The 20398-nt window shown below is 40.1% G+C and overlaps 3 protein-coding genes across 7 annotated transcripts; 2 read left to right on the top strand and 1 right to left on the bottom strand.

Annotated features, from left to right (window-relative positions):
- Positions 1 to 592: 592 nt before the first annotated feature.
- LOC6645784 lies at positions 593 to 12523 on the bottom strand. Its single transcript, XM_002068403.4, has 5 exons — positions 11869 to 12523; positions 5399 to 5645; positions 5190 to 5313; positions 2630 to 5106; positions 593 to 2564 (listed from the first exon to the last, which is right to left on the bottom strand). The coding sequence occupies exons 1-5, from the start codon at positions 12427 to 12429 to the stop codon at positions 715 to 717; spliced, it is 5259 nt and encodes a 1752-aa protein (XP_002068439.1). The 5' UTR covers positions 12430 to 12523; the 3' UTR covers positions 593 to 714.
- Positions 6336 to 11870, top strand: LOC6645785. 3 transcript variants are annotated; one of them, XM_023177603.2, is made up of 3 exons: positions 6336 to 6884; positions 9525 to 9964; positions 10659 to 11870. In XM_023177603.2, exons 2-3 carry the CDS (start codon positions 9872 to 9874, stop codon positions 11742 to 11744), a joined length of 1179 nt encoding a protein of 392 aa, XP_023033371.1. In that variant the 5' UTR covers positions 6336 to 6884; positions 9525 to 9871; the 3' UTR covers positions 11745 to 11870. The 3 variants fall into 3 exon arrangements, with proteins under 3 accessions (XP_023033371.1, XP_046868263.1, XP_046868264.1); XM_047012307.1 differs by lacking the exon at positions 6336 to 6884 and adding an exon at positions 9325 to 9399; XM_047012308.1 differs by lacking the exon at positions 6336 to 6884 and adding an exon at positions 9431 to 9451.
- Positions 12524 to 12861: 338 nt separating the features above from the next.
- LOC6645747 (TBC1 domain family member 9) lies at positions 12862 to 18896 on the top strand. 3 transcript variants are annotated; one of them, XM_047012362.1, is made up of 11 exons: positions 12862 to 13042; positions 13927 to 14093; positions 14507 to 14765; positions 14839 to 15415; positions 15480 to 15628; positions 15690 to 17076; positions 17146 to 17363; positions 17413 to 17696; positions 17784 to 18152; positions 18222 to 18316; positions 18386 to 18896. In XM_047012362.1, the coding sequence occupies exons 1-11, from the start codon at positions 12999 to 13001 to the stop codon at positions 18677 to 18679; spliced, it is 3843 nt and encodes a 1280-aa protein (XP_046868318.1). In that variant the 5' UTR covers positions 12862 to 12998; the 3' UTR covers positions 18680 to 18896. The 3 variants fall into 3 exon arrangements, with proteins under 3 accessions (XP_046868318.1, XP_002068438.2, XP_046868317.1); XM_002068402.4 differs by having other exon boundaries at positions 17443 to 18152; XM_047012361.1 differs by having other exon boundaries at positions 17413 to 18152.
- Positions 18897 to 20398: the final 1502 nt, after the last annotated feature.

The raw sequence follows: 20398 nt of genomic DNA, 5'->3' as shown, positions 1-20398 counted from the left end.
TGTTTATAGTTTATTTTACAACCTTTAAGTTTGTAAAAACATTTAATTTGTCATTTATGTCAGAGTTAGAGCAAAAAGTTGATGACTATTTTATTTGTCACCGGTGTAAAACGTGACAAGTTATGCGGCAACTGTTGACAATAGATTTTTAAATGATTCAATCCATAAATTTCCCGATCTTATTAAAAACTTTTCAAGCTATTGTTATAGAAAAACTCTTATTATTCAAAGAGGTTTCTGAAATTACAAGATATAATTCTTTTTATAATTTATATCTGTTGTCCGCTTTAAAAATTTTCACTTACCATCCCCTCTTTAGTTAGAAAAACAATCCTAATGCATTTTCGTTCTATTTTGGCATTCACTTTTGACAAGAATAGAGTTTCCTACAGGAAAAATTATCCCAATCCGACTAGTCACTCTTAAAGATACATAGTCTAATTAACAAAAAAAGAAAAAGGCACATAACTAAACTACATTTTTCAAGGGAGAACTTAAAAACACAAATTCCCAATCAGGAAAACGTATTTCAAATCCCTTGCCAAACTTTTCTGTAACAAAGAAGAATTTAAACTCAGAATTTTCTTTGTGGGTTTTTATTAGGTTTTTTATTCTGCCGTTTTTGGGTAAAATAAAAAGGAAAATGAATTAAATAATTTGCTACTACACATTGAGACACATTCAAGTAGTATCTACTACTACTACCTACTACTACTACTGTTCATCATCTTCGCCTCCTTCGGCTCCGCCACCCTCTTCCTCTTCGCCCTCGTTCTCGACAGTGGCACCTTCGCGCAACATTTCCACCTTGTGTATACTGAAATCGATATTATAGAAGGGCACATTGAGGGTCACCACAATGCAGTAGAGAAGAACTTGTAAGTGTCGTGTACGCAGCAAATATGAAGCACCCTGTGCCTTGGGGAACAGAGGATGATCCTTTTCCTGGCAATCGTACATGAAATAGCCACCATCGTGTCCCGGCGAGAAACCAATGGCCAAGGCCCTCTTCCTCACCATCACAATGCCATATTGATAGTGACTGAAGAAATAGATCAATGCCTCGGATAGATTCATACGATTCGATGTGGGTACACGATACAATTTGCCATAGCACACATGTTCGATGTGTACCACAAAATTGATGGCCTCCAGGGAGCAATCGATGTTTAGATTCTCCAGCGAGAATTCATAATCCTCTTTGGAAATTTGATCGATGCTCTCCTTAAAGTACTTGTCACCGCATACAACAATCGTGTCCAGGAGATGGGCACTCCAATCCATCAGACGATAGACACTTGCCGCACAGCAAGCCATCACATAGCAGGCCAAATATTGACGGCCACGCAATTCGTCTTCGAAGACAGGTGCCTCAGGATGGAGATTACCCCACAGTGACCAGAGGCGTCCTTCGATCTCGACATCGAATTTCTTCAATTTGCTGACTGGCAAATTGCGATATTTGCCAGCAGTATTGCGGCGATTCAATCGACTCCATACAGGCAGACAATTCTCCAGCTCCAGCCAACCCAGTGATTCGTTTGTGGCGCAAATTTCGTATTCCGGACGTCCGTAGTGTTTATTCGAGCATGTCATTGGTATGGAAAGATCGGTTAGTAGCTGCAGGATACGAGCATTGGGTGCAGCCTTCTTGTACGATAGAATATCGACCACATAGAATTTATATTGACACTTCTCTTTCCATTCCGGTTGGGCATTACGTTCATCGATATAGTTAATGAGGCCATCGACATCGGCAAAGAGAATCCATGAGGCTGTATTCCTCTCAGGATATCGCTTGGGACCCTTTGGGCACTTCTTCTTTTTCTTCTCATCACCACCACCTTCGGCGCCATCGTCTTCCTCTTCACCCCCACCTGGTTTCTCCATGCTGCCATAGGGATCAAAGAGATGATAGAACTCATCATGGTACATGGCATAGCTGCCGTTTGCGGTGAATAGAAGCAAATAGCTTCTGGTGGCCAAGGATTTGTCCAGTTTCTTTTTAAACATAGCCATTGCAGCAGCGCCAGAGATTTTCTTCTTGGATCCAGCAGCTGGTGTCCACATGCCAGCGGGTTCGAAACTGCGTATCCAAATATCGAATTCGTAATCATCGACCGTGACATGACGCACGACACGCTCAAAGACCGATTCCATTTCGCAAACTCGCGAAGCAATGGCCTTGGCATTGGTTATCACTCGATCGATGCGATAAGAATTCCAATGATTCAATGGACGCAACGAACAACTGATGATGGCCAAAGCGGAGGCAAAATAGCAGGGTTTAATCAATGAGAATGAGCCCTCATCACGTCCCTCCATAGCCATGCTGCCCTGTATCTTGAAATTGCAATCCTTTTCGCGCATCCGATAGCCATAGAGTATGGGCCGTGGCTTATATGGTCGTCGTATCTCTTTGGGTAGACGTTTGCCTGGTTGATGTTTCAACTCAATCTCTTCCTCGCCCTCAGCTTCCTCTTCCTCCTCCATGCCTAGTTCGTCATATTCGTTCTCCTCGCCATGTGCCTCATCTAAACCGGTGTCCTTGTATTCAGGTTTGGCTGAAAAACAAAATTACATTGACAAGAAACTCAGAGATAGAGAGAATGATAGAGAGAGCACTTACATTTATCCTTTTTGCCCTTTTTGCGATCTTCGCGTGCTTGTTTGGCCTCCAAGAACATTTGAATACGTCGATTCTCCTTTTTCAATTCCTCATCAATATAACGCATCTTCTCCAGACGCTGTTCCTTCAAACGTTTCTTACGTGAAGCCTCCTGATCATATTCGGCATCCTCCAGGGCCTTACCCCAGTGACGGAAACGTCCTTGGGTGTTATTATCCACCACCTTAATGGCAGCCACAATGAAATTCATGACCGTACAACCTTGAGGATTGCAACCAAACTCAATGCGCCGCAGCAGGGCATCCAATTCGACGAAGCGCAATAGACAAGCCGGACCCGAACCACCTTTACGAAAACCGAGAGGATTGCAAGGGAAGCCAATGAACATGTAGAGGAAATTATAACGCTTTACAATCAGGCAGGAGAAACGCTGACAGACCAGCAGAAGGCGAGTATTGGCTATTAGCAATTCGAGCAGAACCTCACGCAGTGGCACCATAATCGATGACTTGACCACTTTGGTCACCTCCATGCTAAAGTTACTCTCACCGATTGCAATGTCGGGTAACTTTTTGGCCAACAGGCAGGCCAAAATGTATTCATAATTCTGATAATCATCGCCAAATTGATTGGGCGACTCTAGCGAGAATTCAATGAGATCGGCATTCCATGTGGATATCTTATATTTGGCTGAAACGGCAACGGCCACAAGGCCAGCCAATAGGCCGCTCAATTTGGCCATTTCCTCATCCAATTGCGGCAACTGAGTGGTGCCCTTAATAATCCAAGCACCATCGGGCAGTGTAAGGAAATTGCTCTTGAGAGCCAATTCCTCTTCAAGGGTAAGAAGTCGCTGCAAGTCTTCGTCTTCCTCCTCTTCGCCGGCCAATTCATATCCTCGCTTAATCTTAAGGCGCAATGCTCTCAGATTTTCCTTATCCGTACGCAGTAGAACCTTCTGGGCCTGCCTATACACACGCGGACGTTCCAATTGTGGCTCTGGCAATTCTTTTATAATCTCATTGATTATCTGATTGATCAGATCTTCGGCCATTTCCTTCTCATCTGTGATGGGCATACGTTCCGCTTCGGGTATACTTTCGATACTCTTCTTTTGCTTCAATTCCGCTGGCTCTGGCTCATCCGTAAAGGTGGGCAAACCCATCTGTAAGGCTGGGAATTTATTCGTTTTCTGTGTCATCACTTGGAGCGGTCTAATGCATCCTGTACGTATGCCATGGATAAAGAATTTGCCACCACGTCGCATTTTCAATGCATTCAGATAGAGAACACGACAAAATGAATCGAATGTCGAATGCATTTGCAATACGGCCAAACCTTTGATGCGATAATCATCCGGATCGATCACCAAACCGGTTCGATTTCTACGAAATGGATCAAAGACATAGAAAAATTCACGATCTCGCCAAATGGATAGAACAGAATTATCAATTTGCAGCAAAGCCGCTGGCCATTGTGGTGTACTGAACAATTGTTGCAATGCCATTGTCAATTGTGATTCCAGATAGCTTTTACAATCGGCCACATGGCCATTGATCATGAAGGGATTCTTACGCACGGTGGCCTTGAATGCACCCATTAGAAACATTTCAGGTAAATCGACCACATTTAATTCGGGCTTCTTGTTCTTCCAACGTTTGCCATCCAGGCGAAATTTCTTACGCAATGTCTTGTAATAGGCCACACCATAGCGTATGATATCATCTATGGTCATGGGCCTCCAGAGTTTGGCCAACTCGAATTCGGAATATATTAGAGCTATTAGTGAGACAACCAATGAGGCATTTTTCTCATTACCCGATATCGGTTGCTGCAGGCCATTATTACCAGCTGGTTTTACAGCAAAATGCTCATTAACCACCGCCCAGAGCTTATGATATACCATATTTGTGTCTTTCCTCACTTTTGGCTCTTTCAGCTTGCCATATTGGGCTAATGATATTTCATAGATGCTAAACTCATCATCGGGCGTCAGGTCACTAAATTTGTTAATCAAATGAACCAAATGTTCGGTGAATCGTGTTGCCATTAGAGAACATTTCCCATCTACAAAATCGCGTTGACACAAATCATTTCGACCATTGGGATCAAAGATATAGTAAGAGTTTAGGCAACGTTTCCATATCAGCAGAAAGAGATCTCTTGATACGAATATACAAGAGTTATATTTCGAAAAGAACAGCGAGAGGGCCTTGAACATATTCGGTTCGTTTTTCAATAGCCCCGAGAAATGTATCTTTATGTCCACCGAAGCTTGACGATCATCCACTTGTGGTATTATATCGAAATCATTGGTTTCCGATTTATAATTGTAGGCAATACTTTTTTTCGTTAGCTTAACTCCACGCTTCAATATGCTATCCATGGTGCCGGCTGTCCAGAAATCTGGATTCAAACGAAAACTCTCCACATAGGCTATAATAATGCAGGCCACTTCACTCGGTCGGAAATAATAGCTACATAAGATATAAGGGAGGGGTGTATATTTAGATTTAGATGGACGTTATGTTTAAAAAGGACTTTATTGCCTGCTGCCTACCTTACGCGATTGTCCTCTTTCTTGTCATCGGGATAGATATTTCGACTACCAAATACAATTTCCGCCGTAAATGTCTTATCCAATTCTTTGGGTATATTATATACGGTTAGCTCGCCGTCGTTTTCTATTAATATTTTTTTTGGATTTTATAGTAGAAGAAGAGGAATCTAAATTTTGTGGAATCATGTTGTCCAACATGTTGTACCCACCATATTTGGGCAAAGATGCCGCTATGAAATCCTCATCCAATTGCTCTTCACGCTTCTGATAGCCAACATTCCAGGTCCATAGATCTTGCTGATTACAACCCTCAATGATATCGAAAGATTTCAAATTTTCACCCTCCAAGCCCTCTTGGATGACACGAGGATTATATGAGGGAAATGGTAATTCCTCCAAAGGACCAACTTGTGTTTCATTCAAATAAATACGACTCTTGGGACGTTTTAATTCCAGCTGAAGGAAGAAGATTATACAAGGGATGGGGTTAAATTAAAGTCTTTCGATCGGTTGTCAGTTTGTTTGTTGAGAAAAGGATGTGGACAATTTCGTTTCTTGGAAATCAAGTACACGGCTTGAAATGTATTTGCATGTCCACTTAATAGTTGGGCCTTGAGTATACCATTCCCCATGTTGCTGCTGCTGCTGCCGCCGAATTGTGCTTTCCCTGTCCCTGTCTCTAGCCGTTGTCCCATGGTCATAAGCTTTTAATGCGACATTTCAAATAAGGGGAGAAAGCGCTGAAAATAGCACGCATACGCCACCGATGCCAACACGACACAATGCCTAGTATAATTGCGCTCTATATATACCCCCCTACTATACATATTTAGTGATATATATATATATGTGTTTGTGTGTGTGTATAAGTGTCTGTGGGTGTGTGTGTTGTGTTATTTGTTCCCTCTGTTTTTGAGTCAGTCAGAAGTTAGTAAGCGGCATAAAGTAAGCACGAAATGCCAACTACTAGAGACTGAACCTAATGCTAGTATGTCAATGTATTTGTGTGGGTGTGTGTGTGCGTGTGTGTGTGTGTGTGTGTGTGTGTCTATGGCTGGCTGGCCACAACCGTTTGCTGCTGACGGCCACTAAAAAACATCAGCATGTTCGGAGCACACCAGAGCAGCACCAGTAAACAACGAACAGCGCTTAGTGCCACATCACGGAATCTTATCGCAGTAGAGCGCGGCGCACACCTAAAACCCACCAAAACGAAACGCAAAACCAAAAAAAAAATACAGAAAACAGCAAACCTCTCTAACCGAAACGACCAAAAAGCCGACCGAAGTTCACGAAGCACCACATACATTCATTTTGCTTCGGCTGCAGAACAAACAACAAGTCAACATCATCATACCAAGCCAAGTGAGGCCACAACGCAACGCAACGGAACGCAATAGTATAGTATCGCAGCGCAGTTATAGCATACACAGAGACTAGACAGACTTACGTCAATACAAATGCCAGCCAACAAACGCACCAACACCAACAAACAGCCAGAGCCCAGCCAGTCCGTTCGTCAGTCCGCCGGCCCAGCTAGAGTAGCCTAACCCATCAGCAAGCGGCGCAGTATACTACGCAACCCTCTCTAAAAACAGAGAAAAAAAAAAAACAAAACAGCACTCCAAAAGCAGCTAGAGCTAACGACAAATAAGACAACGGCAACGACAACGTGTTGGCAAAATGTCAAACCAGGTACGTATGATATATACCTACATAGGTAAGAAAGGCAGGCCAACGTAAGGCAAGGCAAGGCAAGGCAGCTCGGTTGTTAGGTAGTATGGTTGGTAGGTAGGAGGAGCTGCTTGAAAAGCAGGTGTTTTAATTTCTTACTGCGCCTAATAGAAGTCAATGAATTCGATTTTCAACAATCAATAAAAATGGACACACACACACACATGCAGAAAATGAGGAAAAAGACTTGAAAGGAATAGATGTGTGCTTATAACATAAGGAAGGAAAATACATGCATGACCGATGATTATGAGATGAGTTCAGCGGTTTGCGGGGTGAAATAGAATTCAAGGTGTTTTAAGACGAGAGAGGATAGGGAATAAATGTGGAAAACAAGATGCTGCTGAGTTGGCAGAATTTGTGAATACACAAATTGACATTATGTGAGACTTTAGACTTGACTTTTGCTTTTGAAGTGAATGAGAGGTGGCCATAATAACACAACACACCACAAGCACACACACACACACAGACACACACACACATGGCAGACAGAGAGACCTGTATGCAATATGCACTCTCATATGCAAGCCGATGGCGGCGGCGCCACTGTGCTCAAGTGCATATTAAGTAAAGCGCATTAAAGGCAGACAAAGATAGAGAGAGAAAGAGAGAGAGAGAGAGAGCGCGCGAGGGTGACAGACAGGGGGAGATACAGAGAGTATGACCTATGAAAAAATGCAATGGCAGCTACAGGGGCGTAGGATATTACAACAAAAAAGGGTTGACATCAAGGTCATTTAAAGCAAATCTATAACTTTTAGTCATTCTTATGTAAGTGGCGAAACTAATTGTAAAATTTGATAAAAATTCCATTTAACCTGCTGGCTTATTCTTAAGCTGACTAAAATCAATCCAACTAAAAACTTTACTGCATTCCCAGAATCATCAACATTACCATAATAATTAAACGCGCCAACTAAACGCGCAATCTTAGCTAGAGCACTTGAAATGGTCTAACCAAATCTTATGGTCGATGATCTTTTTAAATGATTATATTATCCTATGATTAGCTGCTGCTGCGCCATTTATAGTCAAACATTTTATTATATTTTTCCATATCTCTCTGTTTATGAACATATAAATGTTCATGTTTGAAATTAAAAGGATATACTAAGCGCTAACATGCTTCAAAATAAAACTCAGTTAAATCAAGAGGATATGCTCAAAAACAAATTTCTTTGTAAACGTGACTTTATCCTGAATTCAATATCAAAGCCAAAATTGTAAACATTAAATTAAAATATTTTAGTACATTTTTAGACTAGAATAATACTAAAAATGTAATTGCTCAAGATAATCTTTTCATGAAGAAAAATAGTATTAAATATTGTTATTGAAAATTGAATTCCTTTTTGTATTCCTTAAAGATTTTCAGTATCAAAATTATTAACACTGACTCATTGGTAATATTTTTGTAAACAGCTGCATTGATAAAACGTCAATGGCAATTATTAAACGGCCCATAAACACTAAAAGTAAGTTTATCAATATTAATCGAATCAAATACTTTATAGACGCCCCTTCTCCCTCTCTCTCTCGCTCTCTCGCTTGCCAACAAAGAAGGCCATATTCATTTTGATTAGAAGTTGGCCAAATGTTGTTAAAAATTGCTCCTACCACTTGAGAGAACACACACACGAGGGATAACAAGAGTATACGACTGTCGATATGGAGTCCGGCCCTCTTTTTAACTCTACGTGGTGTTTGGTGGAGTAGAGTATTGCCCGGGTTTTCTTATCTGGCGGACAAACACAAGCAAATAAATGCCAATTTGGCAAATGGCAAAAAGTTGTTCAATGAGTTTTAAAATTGGTTTTATGTGAATAATTTTTGTGGTTATTTCTTGGTTCGTTTTTTATTTTTGTTCTTTTTCTGCATACTGGTGGGCGTGGTGGGTAAAAAATAAGAACAAAAATTGTAACCAACCAAAGTCAAAATGAATTGAAAATTAAACAGCAACAAAAACAGCTGCAAGTGTCTAGTACCAACCCGACGACGACCTCTCCTCCTACCGCTCCGACACCCCAACCCTGTTTATGTATGGTGTAAAGCGATGTCGACGCCGCTGCCAACGCCTTTACCTTTATCGTATTTCTGTTGCTACAACAACAACAATAATAACAACGACAGGGACAGCCTGTGGCTGCTGTTGCTGCTATTGCTTTTGCTATTGCTGTTGTTGGTGCTGCTGTTGCTGTTGCTGCTGCTGTTGCCGTTGTGCATAGTGAACCGTTTTTATTTCATATGGGGCAAAAGCATTGGCAACTACAACAACCCAACAACACAACTCTGAGCTGAACTGAACGGAACATACAAGACAGAGAGAAAGAGAAAAGCGAGAGAGAGAGAACCAGAGCGACAGCTCGAGAGCAACAGCAAGTAAACGCGAGTCATTGCTCAGTTACGGTTAAAATGTCAGAGCAGCAGCAGCAGCAACAATAATAACAATAGCAATTCCAAATAAAAGTTAACGGTAAACGCTAAACATGCCAAAATGCAATGCATACAAAAAAGACGTTCATTATGTATGCACAATTCATTGCGTTTAATTAATCAATTTGTGTTTGTAATTTCAAATTTCTTGCCAATTTCTTGCAGCCCTAAAACAAAAAGGATTTCGGAAACACTTGCATTGAATCAAACGGTCAATCACACAAACACTCGCAGCACACTTACACACAGAGGTTCCCCACATTCTCTCAAACTTTTACGCACTCTCGCGCTCTTCTGCTCACCGTACTGAGAGAGTGAGGCAGGCACCCAGCGCAATTGACTTTTCGTCCGTTGGGCCTTGAGGACGCTGCTGCGCAAACGACTGCAGGCATTATTTATATGTAATTGTTAAGAACAGAGAAAAAAAAAAAGGAAAACGAAAGAAAAACCAAACAAAAGTTAAATAATTTACAAATTGTTGCAATTTCCTTCAATTGGTATTCCTTACGAAAATGGCAGCCATGGCAGCAATACAAACAACAACACCGCCAGCAACTGCAACAACAAAAACCGGCAGTCGACGCAACAATAACACCAACAAAGGGGTAAGTCTCATAGGTAGTTGTATGTACATATGTATGTATGAGTGTGTCTTTTTGTCTGTTAACTTGGCCTTTAAGCTGTTGTCGTTGTCCCGGCTGAAGGGTTGATTTGTTATGCGTTTGCTTATGACACACGCATTCCCCCATACCCCCGCCGCCGTTCCTCACCTTTTCAGTCAACGACGCCACAAGACAAATACAAACACACAAGCAAAGACCACGTAGCTTACACATATACACGACACCCTGACATTTAAATATGTATGCACTCAGAGAAAAAAAAAAAAAAAGAAGTTACTTCCTGAAAACAAAAGGATAGGTTCCTGGAAGAGGCTGTTCGGGCAAAATAAAAAGTTTCTGTAATTTCACATATATTTTTAACTCTCAAGACTATCTGACTATAACACAATTCCAAACATGAAAAAATGTCCTGATATACAAATTTCGAGGGGTTTTTAATAAATCTGAGATATAGAAAAACATAGCTTTTCCTAGGATTACAGCATCTGGGATCAGTATGATGAACAGCTTGGACGGATCAAGTAGGGAAACAAACACCGAGAACATTAGAATTAACTTAAACTGCAAAAAGGACACTTCAGTGAGCCAAGTAGAGAGTTAACTTAGCATTCAATTAGAATAATATCAAGCGAAACAAAGACATGCTTTATATAAATTTGTTTCTTAACTCCAACAGGCAAAATCACGTCGAAATGAACGTAATATTTTAACATTCTATGAAAAAATCGCTGTTATACGCTACTACGATGAGACGAATATCTCTCGTAATAGCCTGGCCAAGATGTTTCATTGCTGTGCCACACAAATTCGCCGCATATTGGAAAAGAAACGCGAACTACTTCAGCAATTGGCTACATTGAGTGAAGCAGATGCATCCATAATCATTGAGGAAATGACACGAAAACGTCGCAAATTTGAAATGAGCGCCATTAGTTTCCTTCTACATGAATGGGTAGAGCGTTGCCGCCAGTTGCACCTAGAAGGCAGTATACGCAATCAGAAACTTAAAGAGACGGCCCTAAGGATGGCAGCTGTTCTAAATCTGCCTACGTTTCGACCATCGTATCGTTGGTTGAATCGCTTTCGTGGTAAATATAAGTATGAAGAAGATGATTTGGGTTATCTGGGTGATAATGCCATAACGAAGGAGTTGCCCGTTGAGGAGATTATAGTAGAATTTAAGCAGGCTTTGCCAAATTTTATGCAAAAAGAATTGGCCGATATGGATACGGGAAGTTTATCCTTACAGGATGTAAAACAAAAATTGGTTAACTTGTCAAGTGAGAATAGTTTAATGTCCGACGGAGGACTTTTTGATGAGGACGATGATGACGATGATGGTGATGGTGACCGACGTGATCGCGATGATGACGATGAAGTAGTGGAGGTTGTGACCTGTGAGCCTAGTGTTCTACCCTCGCCAGCTACAACGCCAGATGCAGTGCAAGAAGTAACAGATCCACAGGATCAGGATATGAATAGCCTACAAATGAACGCCGGCACCAGCACTTTACTAAATGGAGTATTCCCCCATTTGGCGATTATCCATCAGTTTGCCTTGATGAACTCTGACATACAAGCTCTAGAGTTGATCTCACAATTGGGTGTGCATATGCAACAGCAGGCCACATCCGGTGCGTATCACACCTTATCCCTGGCCACAGGCGACACAAGTGAAGCCAGAGATGCTGTGGAACAGCCTTTTGAACTGCCACCTGGTAGTATATACGCCGATATAGATGATATAGAATTGATCGAGTAGAGGAGTATTGACACTCCTATATTTATGTACACTAATTTATACATTTTTTGAATCAGACCCTTATGTTAAGTTTAATCCTAAGTCAAGAGTCACCTTAATTGAGATAATAAATATGTAAACTCACCATTCGTTTATCGGGTATAATGATAATGTCGGAACTACATTCGGGAGAAGCCAGTTGGGGCTTGACGTCTGTCTCCTCCTCTTCTCCACCCTCTTCCTCAGGCTCTCCTTCCTCCTCCTCATGAACATTCATCGGGCTATTAAGGACAACCAAATCTTTGGGACAGGTCCGCTTGTGGCGCGCATCGTGCTCAACCAGACCAAAATCCTTGCGTGCCAGCAACAAGCGCTCCCGCATCTCGGCGTGCACTTTTAACTCCTCCGGCGTACGCTGAGGAACCACGCACATGGTAAACTCATCATAAAGTTCACAGCGTTTCTTGAACGGACGAATGAATCGTGATTCTTCCGCCTTTTGATGCAGCTTGCGGATTTCATCCTCAATGGTCAGCACATGGGAAATCGTTGAATTTGGAGGCTTCTTGCACACCCTTTCACGTGGTGGACAGGTTTCATTTTTCCATTCGGGTGTTTGAGCAACATCACCCAAATAGGTGCGCACTTCGTAAGGATTGGCCGAAGGACTTTCTTCGGCATTTACTTCAACAAATTTTTTAAGCATTTTAGAATATGTGAAAAGTAAATATAGAAAGAAAAATAAATACACAAATAATTTTGTAGAACGGCACGATACTCCTATTCGTTGAGTTTTAATCACAGGAATGACTCGAAATTATTCCAAACAAAATCATGAAAGTTGTTATTTAAAACTCACTGTTTACTTTGCAGCAACGAAATTTAGCAAACAAAAAATCGAAAACTCTTTTATTTAAAGGTAAATGCTAAATTAAATGCGGGAAGAGACCAAATAGTCAATGTCTCTCAAGAGAAAACTTGCTTATGGCGGAAACATGTTCGCGCGTTTTTTTTAAATTGTCGACAATCGATAATTATATCGACTAGGCGCGGAGCACAGCTCCCAATCTAAAACAGTGCTGCCAGACTTTTATTTTTTGTTATCGATTGATACCCGGCTATCGACGAAACTTTCATCTCTATTGCGGAGAATAACTACAACCTACAACTACAAATGTAGGAGCAATATCAAACAAAGAGAATTTGTTTTTCTTATTTTCCGGTAAGGAGCAGCCTCAAACACAACCAGGTTATATAGAGAAAGAATCTGCAAAAATGTGGATCCAACCCAAGGAGTTGCTGTTGCCTTCGGCATTTTGGTAAGTGGCTCTATACAAAAAAAAAAAAATACCCCATTTCAATTGGTCAAGGGGGGCGGATGGTGGAGGCAATGTAGGAGTGTGTGTTGAGTGGATGATGGTGGATATGTGAAGGAGGGTGGACCATGTTGTTGTTGTTGTTGTTGTGTCTAATTTAAACACCAACTTCATCTATATATATGTATGTATATGTGTCGGTAGGTACATGCATACGTATATAAGAATGCGTTTATGCTGATCAAATATCATGATAATCTAGTATGGATAACGGTAAAAGGAATGTAAACAAATTGAAAAATGTTTATTCGAGAACTTATGAATTATGATGCGACGATAATGCGGTAATTAAAACGTGTGAATGTTTTTGTGTTTGTGTTATAATTGTATTACACATGTGTGTACCCAGAATCAGTGTTAACTTCTATATGTATATGCATATATACATATATGTAGTGGTTCATTGTTGTGTATTGTTGATAACTAATTGAGATTGAGCAGAGTTCAAAACGCCAAGGAGGCTTTGCTGTTTTGCTTTACATCATTCCTCTCTTTCTCTATATGCCTCACATTTTGCAGCGCAATTTCCTGAAAAAACACTGAAAAAACAGCTGTGACAGCAACAACACAACAACAACAACAACAAAAACACCTACAACAACAAAGGCTTATGAAATTGATTGCCAACTGTTTCTCGCTGCGTAGAAGAAAAAACCCCCCAAAAACACACACCCCCAAACAAACATACACACACACACACACATGCACACATATGTACATTGCATTGCGCCTAGCTCAATTTATGCACTTGTCTCTCTGTTTTCTTCTTTACTCATTTACTCTCGCACACACTGACTATGTTTTTGTTGTCTCTCTCATTTTCATAGGATTGCCGAAATGTACTCCAAATATTTTGTCCTACAAAAACGTCGCGGTCATGGTGAATCTCGAGGTTTTGGCTCCATGCTTGTGGGCACATTCGATAGTGTTATGAATACCAAGCCAGCTCCATATCGTATTCTACATCAGACACCGTCCTCGGAAGTTTCTTACGGTAGGTTCAAGTGCATTCATTGTGCATTACACATACATACATACATCCATATTTGTCTGTAAACATACATCATATGTATATATCCTGATCCCTTTATTCATATCAATATACAAACAGTCAATGTTGACCGGACCAATAACCGGCATGTGTCAGTCTGGTCTGAGTCATAGAATTGAATTGGGCTTTCTCGTAGGCGTGATTCGATAACAGAAATAAGTATATATTATATAGACATATATATATTAATTGCGCAATTTGACGATAAGAATTAATGAGCTGAAATCTAGTTTTGATTCTGCATTCTTTATTTTTCTTTATTTTTTTGTGAATGAAAACAAAAGTTCTTCTGATTCTTGATAAATTTTATTTTAGTCTTTCCAAGTTTCATTAAGATTTTCTTTTAATGATTTTAGAAATTGCCATTGGCATTACACAGGATGAGATTGTTAAGGACTGGGAATGGCTGCAAGCCAATCTCTTTAATGCACTCAACGAAATGGAAAATGAAGATGATGTCACAAATTTTACTATATGCAAAATTCAATCACTTTATGCACAAAACAATCAAGATGATACAGGTGAATCGGCTGATTTTAAGGTGATGACCTCACAATTTCGACAAATCTTCAAAATGCCCGAAGAGGAGCGTCTGGTCAACTCATATTCAGCCACGTAAGTGCTCTACAATTCATTTAATATCTTTTCATAGCTGATTAAATGTGCTCTGTTTTTTCCCTCCCATTAGTTATGTAAAGAACAAAATACCACGACAGGGTCAACTTTATATATCAATGAATCATGTATGTTTCTACTCATATATGCTGGGTCAGGAGATCAAGCGTATTATACGATTTGCCGAATTGGAGGATATTAGTCGAAATGCAAATATCATTTATCTGAAGACTACCAATAATATGACTTATAATTTTACATTGCTCTTCAATGCCAGTGAGGCACATGTGCTGATTGAGCAGTTAAATAAAATGGCAATACAACAATTGATACATGATCCTGAAAGTCCTGTCGTTGATCATGATCCATCAAATTTTGCTCGGCTTGGTGGCAAGGCAAATTCGGCGTCCACATCGAAGAAACCAGTTTTGTTGCGTGATTTGACGGCCCGACAAAAGTCGGAGGAATTTCGTGTACACTTTCGTTTGCCCCAGACAGAGATTATTGATGGGAAAATCAAGGCCAATATATGGACACCATATTCAAAGCGTTTCAATGCCGGGTATATATATCTATCACCAAATTTCTTATGCTTTCGCAGTGATGTCAAGGATTTGGTTAGTGTAGTTATACCCATGAAAACCATCAAGGTGAGACAGAAAGAGAGAGAGACAAACCAGATTATTTATCTGATTCAAATGGTCTCTTTTGCAGAGTGTGGAGAAAAAGGATGATGGCCAACAGCGTTTTGACAATCAAATTGTAATTATCACATCGGAGAATGTGCCTTTTGTATTTGCCCAGATCATTGATCGCGAGATATTGATATCAAAGATTACCGATTTGTTATCCCGTATACATGTGTAAGTTATTTAGAAAAACTAGCAGAGACATTCACTCACGTCTAGTTTAATTTATTTGCAGCCCTGTGAGTCGTGAACGTGCCAAATATGACATTTCGTGGAGCAAACAAACCGCTTTAATGAACACCTTCCGCACGAAATTCAGTGAGGAAATGCTAAAAAAGCAGGAAGAGAAATTAGCCCGTTGGGATTCACATTTTCGTGATTTTGGTCGTGGCATTGGCATGTTTCGTACAACAGATGTGATCAACCTAATTGTTGAGGGCATCCCCGATAAGCTGCGACAAGAGATATGGTTAATATTCTCTGGGGCCATTCACGACAAGGAGATGAATCCGGGCCTATATGAGGATTTGGTTGAGAAGGCTGCCTGTATTAAATCTTGTTTCGCTCACGATGACATCGATCGAGATTTGCCACGCTCATTGCCCGAACATCCAGCATTTCAGAGTCCCGATGGCATTGGAGCATTACGGCGAGTCCTTCAAGCGTATGCATTGCGAAATCCACAAGTTGGTTACTGTCAGGCCATGAATATTGTTTCATCGGTATTTCTATTGTTCTGTGATGAGGAGAATGCATTCTGGATGTTGGCCAGTTTGTGTGAGAACCTATTGCCCGATTACTACAAGGATAAGGTGGTGGGTGCCCAAATCGATCAGGGTGTGCTCAATGAGTTGGTCGAAACACATTTGCCCGATCTGCATGAACATTTAGAGCAATTGGGTGTCATCAAAATGATATCCATCTCCTGGTTCCTTACCATATTCATCAGTGTCATTAGCTATGAGAGTTCCCTGCATATTTTAGATTGCTTTTTCTATGAGGGAGCCAAAATCATATTTATGATTGCCCTGCAAATCATTGAATGGAATCGCGAGAAGCTTCTCAAATGTCATGACGATGGTGAGGCTATGTTAGTGCTGCAAACCTATTTGGAGGGTATCTACAATCCAGAATATCAAGTGCCACCCTCATCAGACAAGCGACGCATGGAGCGTCCACAAACCCAGACTGTGCAAACGCTAATCCATGAGGCGTACACCAAATTTGGTGAAGAACTGACCCAACAGCGTATCGAAGAGTTGCGCAACAAGCATCGCCGTCTAACCGTGCGACAATTTGACTTGGATAACGAGAAGACCATTGTGAAGGGTCATCTACAGAATCCATATTTCGATCGAAAGGAACTACATATGCTGCTCTCGATCATAAGGGAGGAGAAAATGGTATTGAAGTCGCTGCAACAGCAACACAAGCAACAGGGTGGCAACCAATTGGGCGAGACGCCACAACTGCAACATCAATCACCCACAAGATTGCCAAATGAGCCGATAAGTAGACAAGAGGCCTATGCGGTTAATTTTGAAATATTCCACACGCTCTTCACAGAGCTAACACCCTGGCGTAAATGCGTCAGTGTGGATATAGGCGAAAAACTATTTCGGGTAAGCAAGCATTATGTGTATTTCATCCGAAAAAAACTAATCCATTCTCATCTCCTTCTCCACATTTAGTTGACTGACAAAAAAGGAACTGGTAGCTTGGATTTTGGACAATTAATCAATGCCCTGGGTTTAGTTTGCTCTCAAAGATCCATGGAGAAATTAAAATTATTATTTATATTGCATTTGCCGCCATTGCTAAGCAAAGCGGAAATCGAAAGATTACGTCGTCCACGTCCTAGAACCAAAGATGATGCCGAAGAAGCCATTGAGGCTGAGGATTTCTTTGAGTGAGTTTAAATTTACAAATATCTATCTTTAATAAAAATGTATGTTAAGACCCTTTTTTATCTTCTCCCGTTTCTTTAGGGACGATGCCTCCGAATCAATAGAGGCTTTGCCTTCTCCCTCGGATCACAATTTTGATGGCGATGATTATGCCTTGATAAGTGCCACACAACATTTACATAATCTAGCTGGCATTTCGGGCAATACGTTTATGGATTTGTCACGCAACACACCAAATCTCTCACTGAATTCAAATGGTATTTGTGGTGGTGGTGGTGGTGGTGGTGGCGGTGGCGGTGGCGGTAGCAACTCAACCTTTTATGTGGATCTGCCAGGTGCAAATAGAACATCAGCAACAGATCTATTGGGGCTAGGCCAGCAAGGACGTTACGAATCGATTGACACATTTTCGGATATTTCAGATTTGGGAGCTAACCGTTTAACGCCACCAACAATGGACAATGTGGCAGCTACTGCCGCTGCCGCTGCTTCTGGTGGTGCTGGTGCTGCAGCTGGAGCAGATCCTTTACTATTGAATGTTGAGACAATATCGAATTTCTCTCAGATCAGTGATCTAGTGGCTGCCACCCGATTAGAGAGGGCCGATTCCAATGCCACCGATTCACGTAGCTTGGGCAGTTTGGGTTATCTGCTGGATCAGCCCGATGAGGCCACCGGCGGTAGCCTGCAACAGCACATTCCCCATATGCGTAAAGAGAATTTCCATTTGTTATGGCGTAGCATTATCGAGATATTGGGATGTGTACAAGATGAGGAAATGCGACGGGCACGTAAGTGATTACTGAAACTGATACAAGTCCATATGGAAAATTGTATAAAACTCTTCCATCTGCTTTTAGATGAAAATCTTTTGGAAATGGGCAATAGTAATATTAAAAAGGAACCAAGTTTGGAAAGTTTCACCCAACTAAATATGGGCGGTAGTGGCGATGAGGTAAGGACTTGAACTTGAATAATGGTCAAATGAGAGCAACTAATTTTGTATGTTTCCCCAATCACACAGCAACCCGATAGCAATGGTAATCCGACTACACCGGCTGCCGAATCTTCAAACACAACTCGCCTGTTTGTAGCCCTTGAGGAGGAACTGCGTCAAGCGGGCGGTGCAAGCACCAGAAGTAACAGTTCTACTACCACCAATATATACGAATCTTGGCATATATCAATCAATCAGTTTATTGAGACTGTTCTGACTGTGAATGCCATACAAAAAGGTTTCCAAGTGCCCATACAAATTGTGGAGCAAATCGAGCAACTGCAAAAGAAGCGACGCAAATGCCTCTCCACCAATTATTAAGCACTCAAATATCTCCCACTATCGGTATTAGTTCTAATCTCCAAACTAACCCAGCTCCTCTCCTTGGGCAATGCGATTTCATATATACATATAAAAATTTTTCTTTTTTTTTATTAAATCGTATCCATGTTTTATTGTATATGTCTATGTAATTAGATAAGACAATTGTTTTTGTGAATATAATTCCAATTATTCCTATCTATATATATATGTAAAATCCAAAGACTTTGTTTCTGTTGCATTTGATTTGGAAACTAAACTAAAATAGAATTATACAAGGGGACCAGAAAAAACTGAATAATGGAGGCAATTAGAAATTAACTATTTTAGCAATGAAATGTTAAAGAGATCAATAGACCGATGCTAAAATTAGGTTTTTGTTTAAAACGGGCCATTAATGTTAATAGAAATGTTATAAATGCCAAGAGAATTGTAATCTTACATTTCCTCCAATTTACATTTTTGTTAACAATGTTGTTAATTTTTACCAGGAATGTAAGGTTAAGTGGAATGTTTAATTAACATTAATGTTAAGTTAATGTTAATTTTACATTCCTGTTAAGCTATAAATTCTAATAACATTAATGTTAACTTCACATTTTACGTTAACTTAACATTCCTGTTAATCTACAAATTCCAATAACATTAATGTTAACTTAACGTTTTATGTTAACTTAACATTTTCTTAACATTCTGTTATCCCCAGCGCCAAAAATGGTCAGTCGTGCTAAAAGAAGAACAAAAAGTTTTCACCAAAGAATTGAATTTAACTTAAACGGAATCTTCTTGAAACCTGTTACAGTATCGGATATCAACAAGATCTTTTGTTGGAAAGTTAAAGTACATTAATGAGTTTAGATCAGCAGGGTTCGCCTCAGTCTTATCTCAAGCTATCCTAATTAGCTATCGCTATTTTTGAGTCAAGCTTATCGAACAGTATCGGGAAAGATATCGATAGACGCGAAAAAACATAAATATTGGAAAATAAGAAAAAACAAGAAATGAAGAAAAGATTAAGTGATCAAACATTATATACAGAATGTGAGTGATATTAGTGACTAGTGAAGTTAGTGGAGAAAAAATAACAAACATGTACATATGTACATACATATACATACATATGTATAAAAGATATCAATTCGTAAATCTTGAAGGACACAGGTAAGTCACCCAAAAAGAATTATTACTATACAACTTTTATTGGTATTACACAAATTATTGTTTTGAATTCTGAATTCTGAAATAATCAAACATGCAAACGAAAAAACTGTGAATTATTTTAGACAAATTTATTGACTAATTAAATCTACATCTATGTATGTATGTATGTACATATGTACATATATTCGATACTTTCGTGACCAATCGCATCGTTCGTTCTCATAATGCGTTAGGGACATTTCCAATTAAAAGGACAACAGGACATAAATTATTCGAAACTTATCCGGGGTTATCCTGGTTGGGCTAAATGGGTAGAGGGCTTTTAGGTATGCTTAGGAAGCTTTGATAGCTCCGTAGATCAATGAACTGTTACCACTTGGGATTAGCGTTGCCATCTGAATCCAAACTCCCCAGAGCTCTCGTTGCCATCTGATCCACCTAACTATATAAGCTTTAAAGATTTGAACTTGACATGGAAAATAAAACACAGTTTGTTTGATTTTGTTTCTTTTCTTTTAAACCACATTCAATGTAAATATGTATTTTGGTTGTTCTTGT

Source organism: Drosophila willistoni (assembly GCF_018902025.1).
Source record: "Drosophila willistoni isolate 14030-0811.24 chromosome XR unlocalized genomic scaffold, UCI_dwil_1.1 Seg8, whole genome shotgun sequence".
NCBI classification, from domain to species: Eukaryota; Metazoa; Arthropoda; class Insecta; order Diptera; family Drosophilidae; genus Drosophila; species Drosophila willistoni.
This window is presented reverse-complemented; position numbering and strand designations above follow the sequence as displayed.

Excerpts from the sequence above, each read along its gene's own strand:
- LOC6645785 (XM_023177603.2), top strand. The coding sequence starts at position 9,872 with ATGGCAGCCATGGCAGCAATACAAACAACAACACCGCCAGCAACTGCA. Across the intron at positions 9,965-10,658 it reads ACAATAACACCAACAAAGGG|GCAAAATCACGTCGAAATGA; the intron begins GTAAGTCTCATA and ends TAACTCCAACAG.
- LOC6645784 (XM_002068403.4), bottom strand. The coding sequence starts at position 12,429 with ATGCTTAAAAAATTTGTTGAAGTAAATGCCGAAGAAAGTCCTTCGGCC. Across the intron at positions 5,646-11,868 it reads TTATACCCGATAAACGAATG|CTGGAATTAAAACGTCCCAA; the intron begins GTGAGTTTACAT and ends TTCTTCCTTCAG. Across the intron at positions 5,107-5,189 it reads AAAGAGGACAATCGCGTAAG|CTATTATTTCCGACCGAGTG; the intron begins GTAGGCAGCAGG and ends TATCTTATGTAG.
- LOC6645747 (XM_047012361.1), top strand. The coding sequence starts at position 12,999 with ATGTGGATCCAACCCAAGGAGTTGCTGTTGCCTTCGGCATTTTG. Across the intron at positions 17,364-17,412 it reads GAGGCTGAGGATTTCTTTGA|ACCCTTTTTTATCTTCTCCC; the intron begins GTGAGTTTAAAT and ends ATGTATGTTAAG. Across the intron at positions 18,317-18,385 it reads TGGGCGGTAGTGGCGATGAG|CAACCCGATAGCAATGGTAA; the intron begins GTAAGGACTTGA and ends CCAATCACACAG.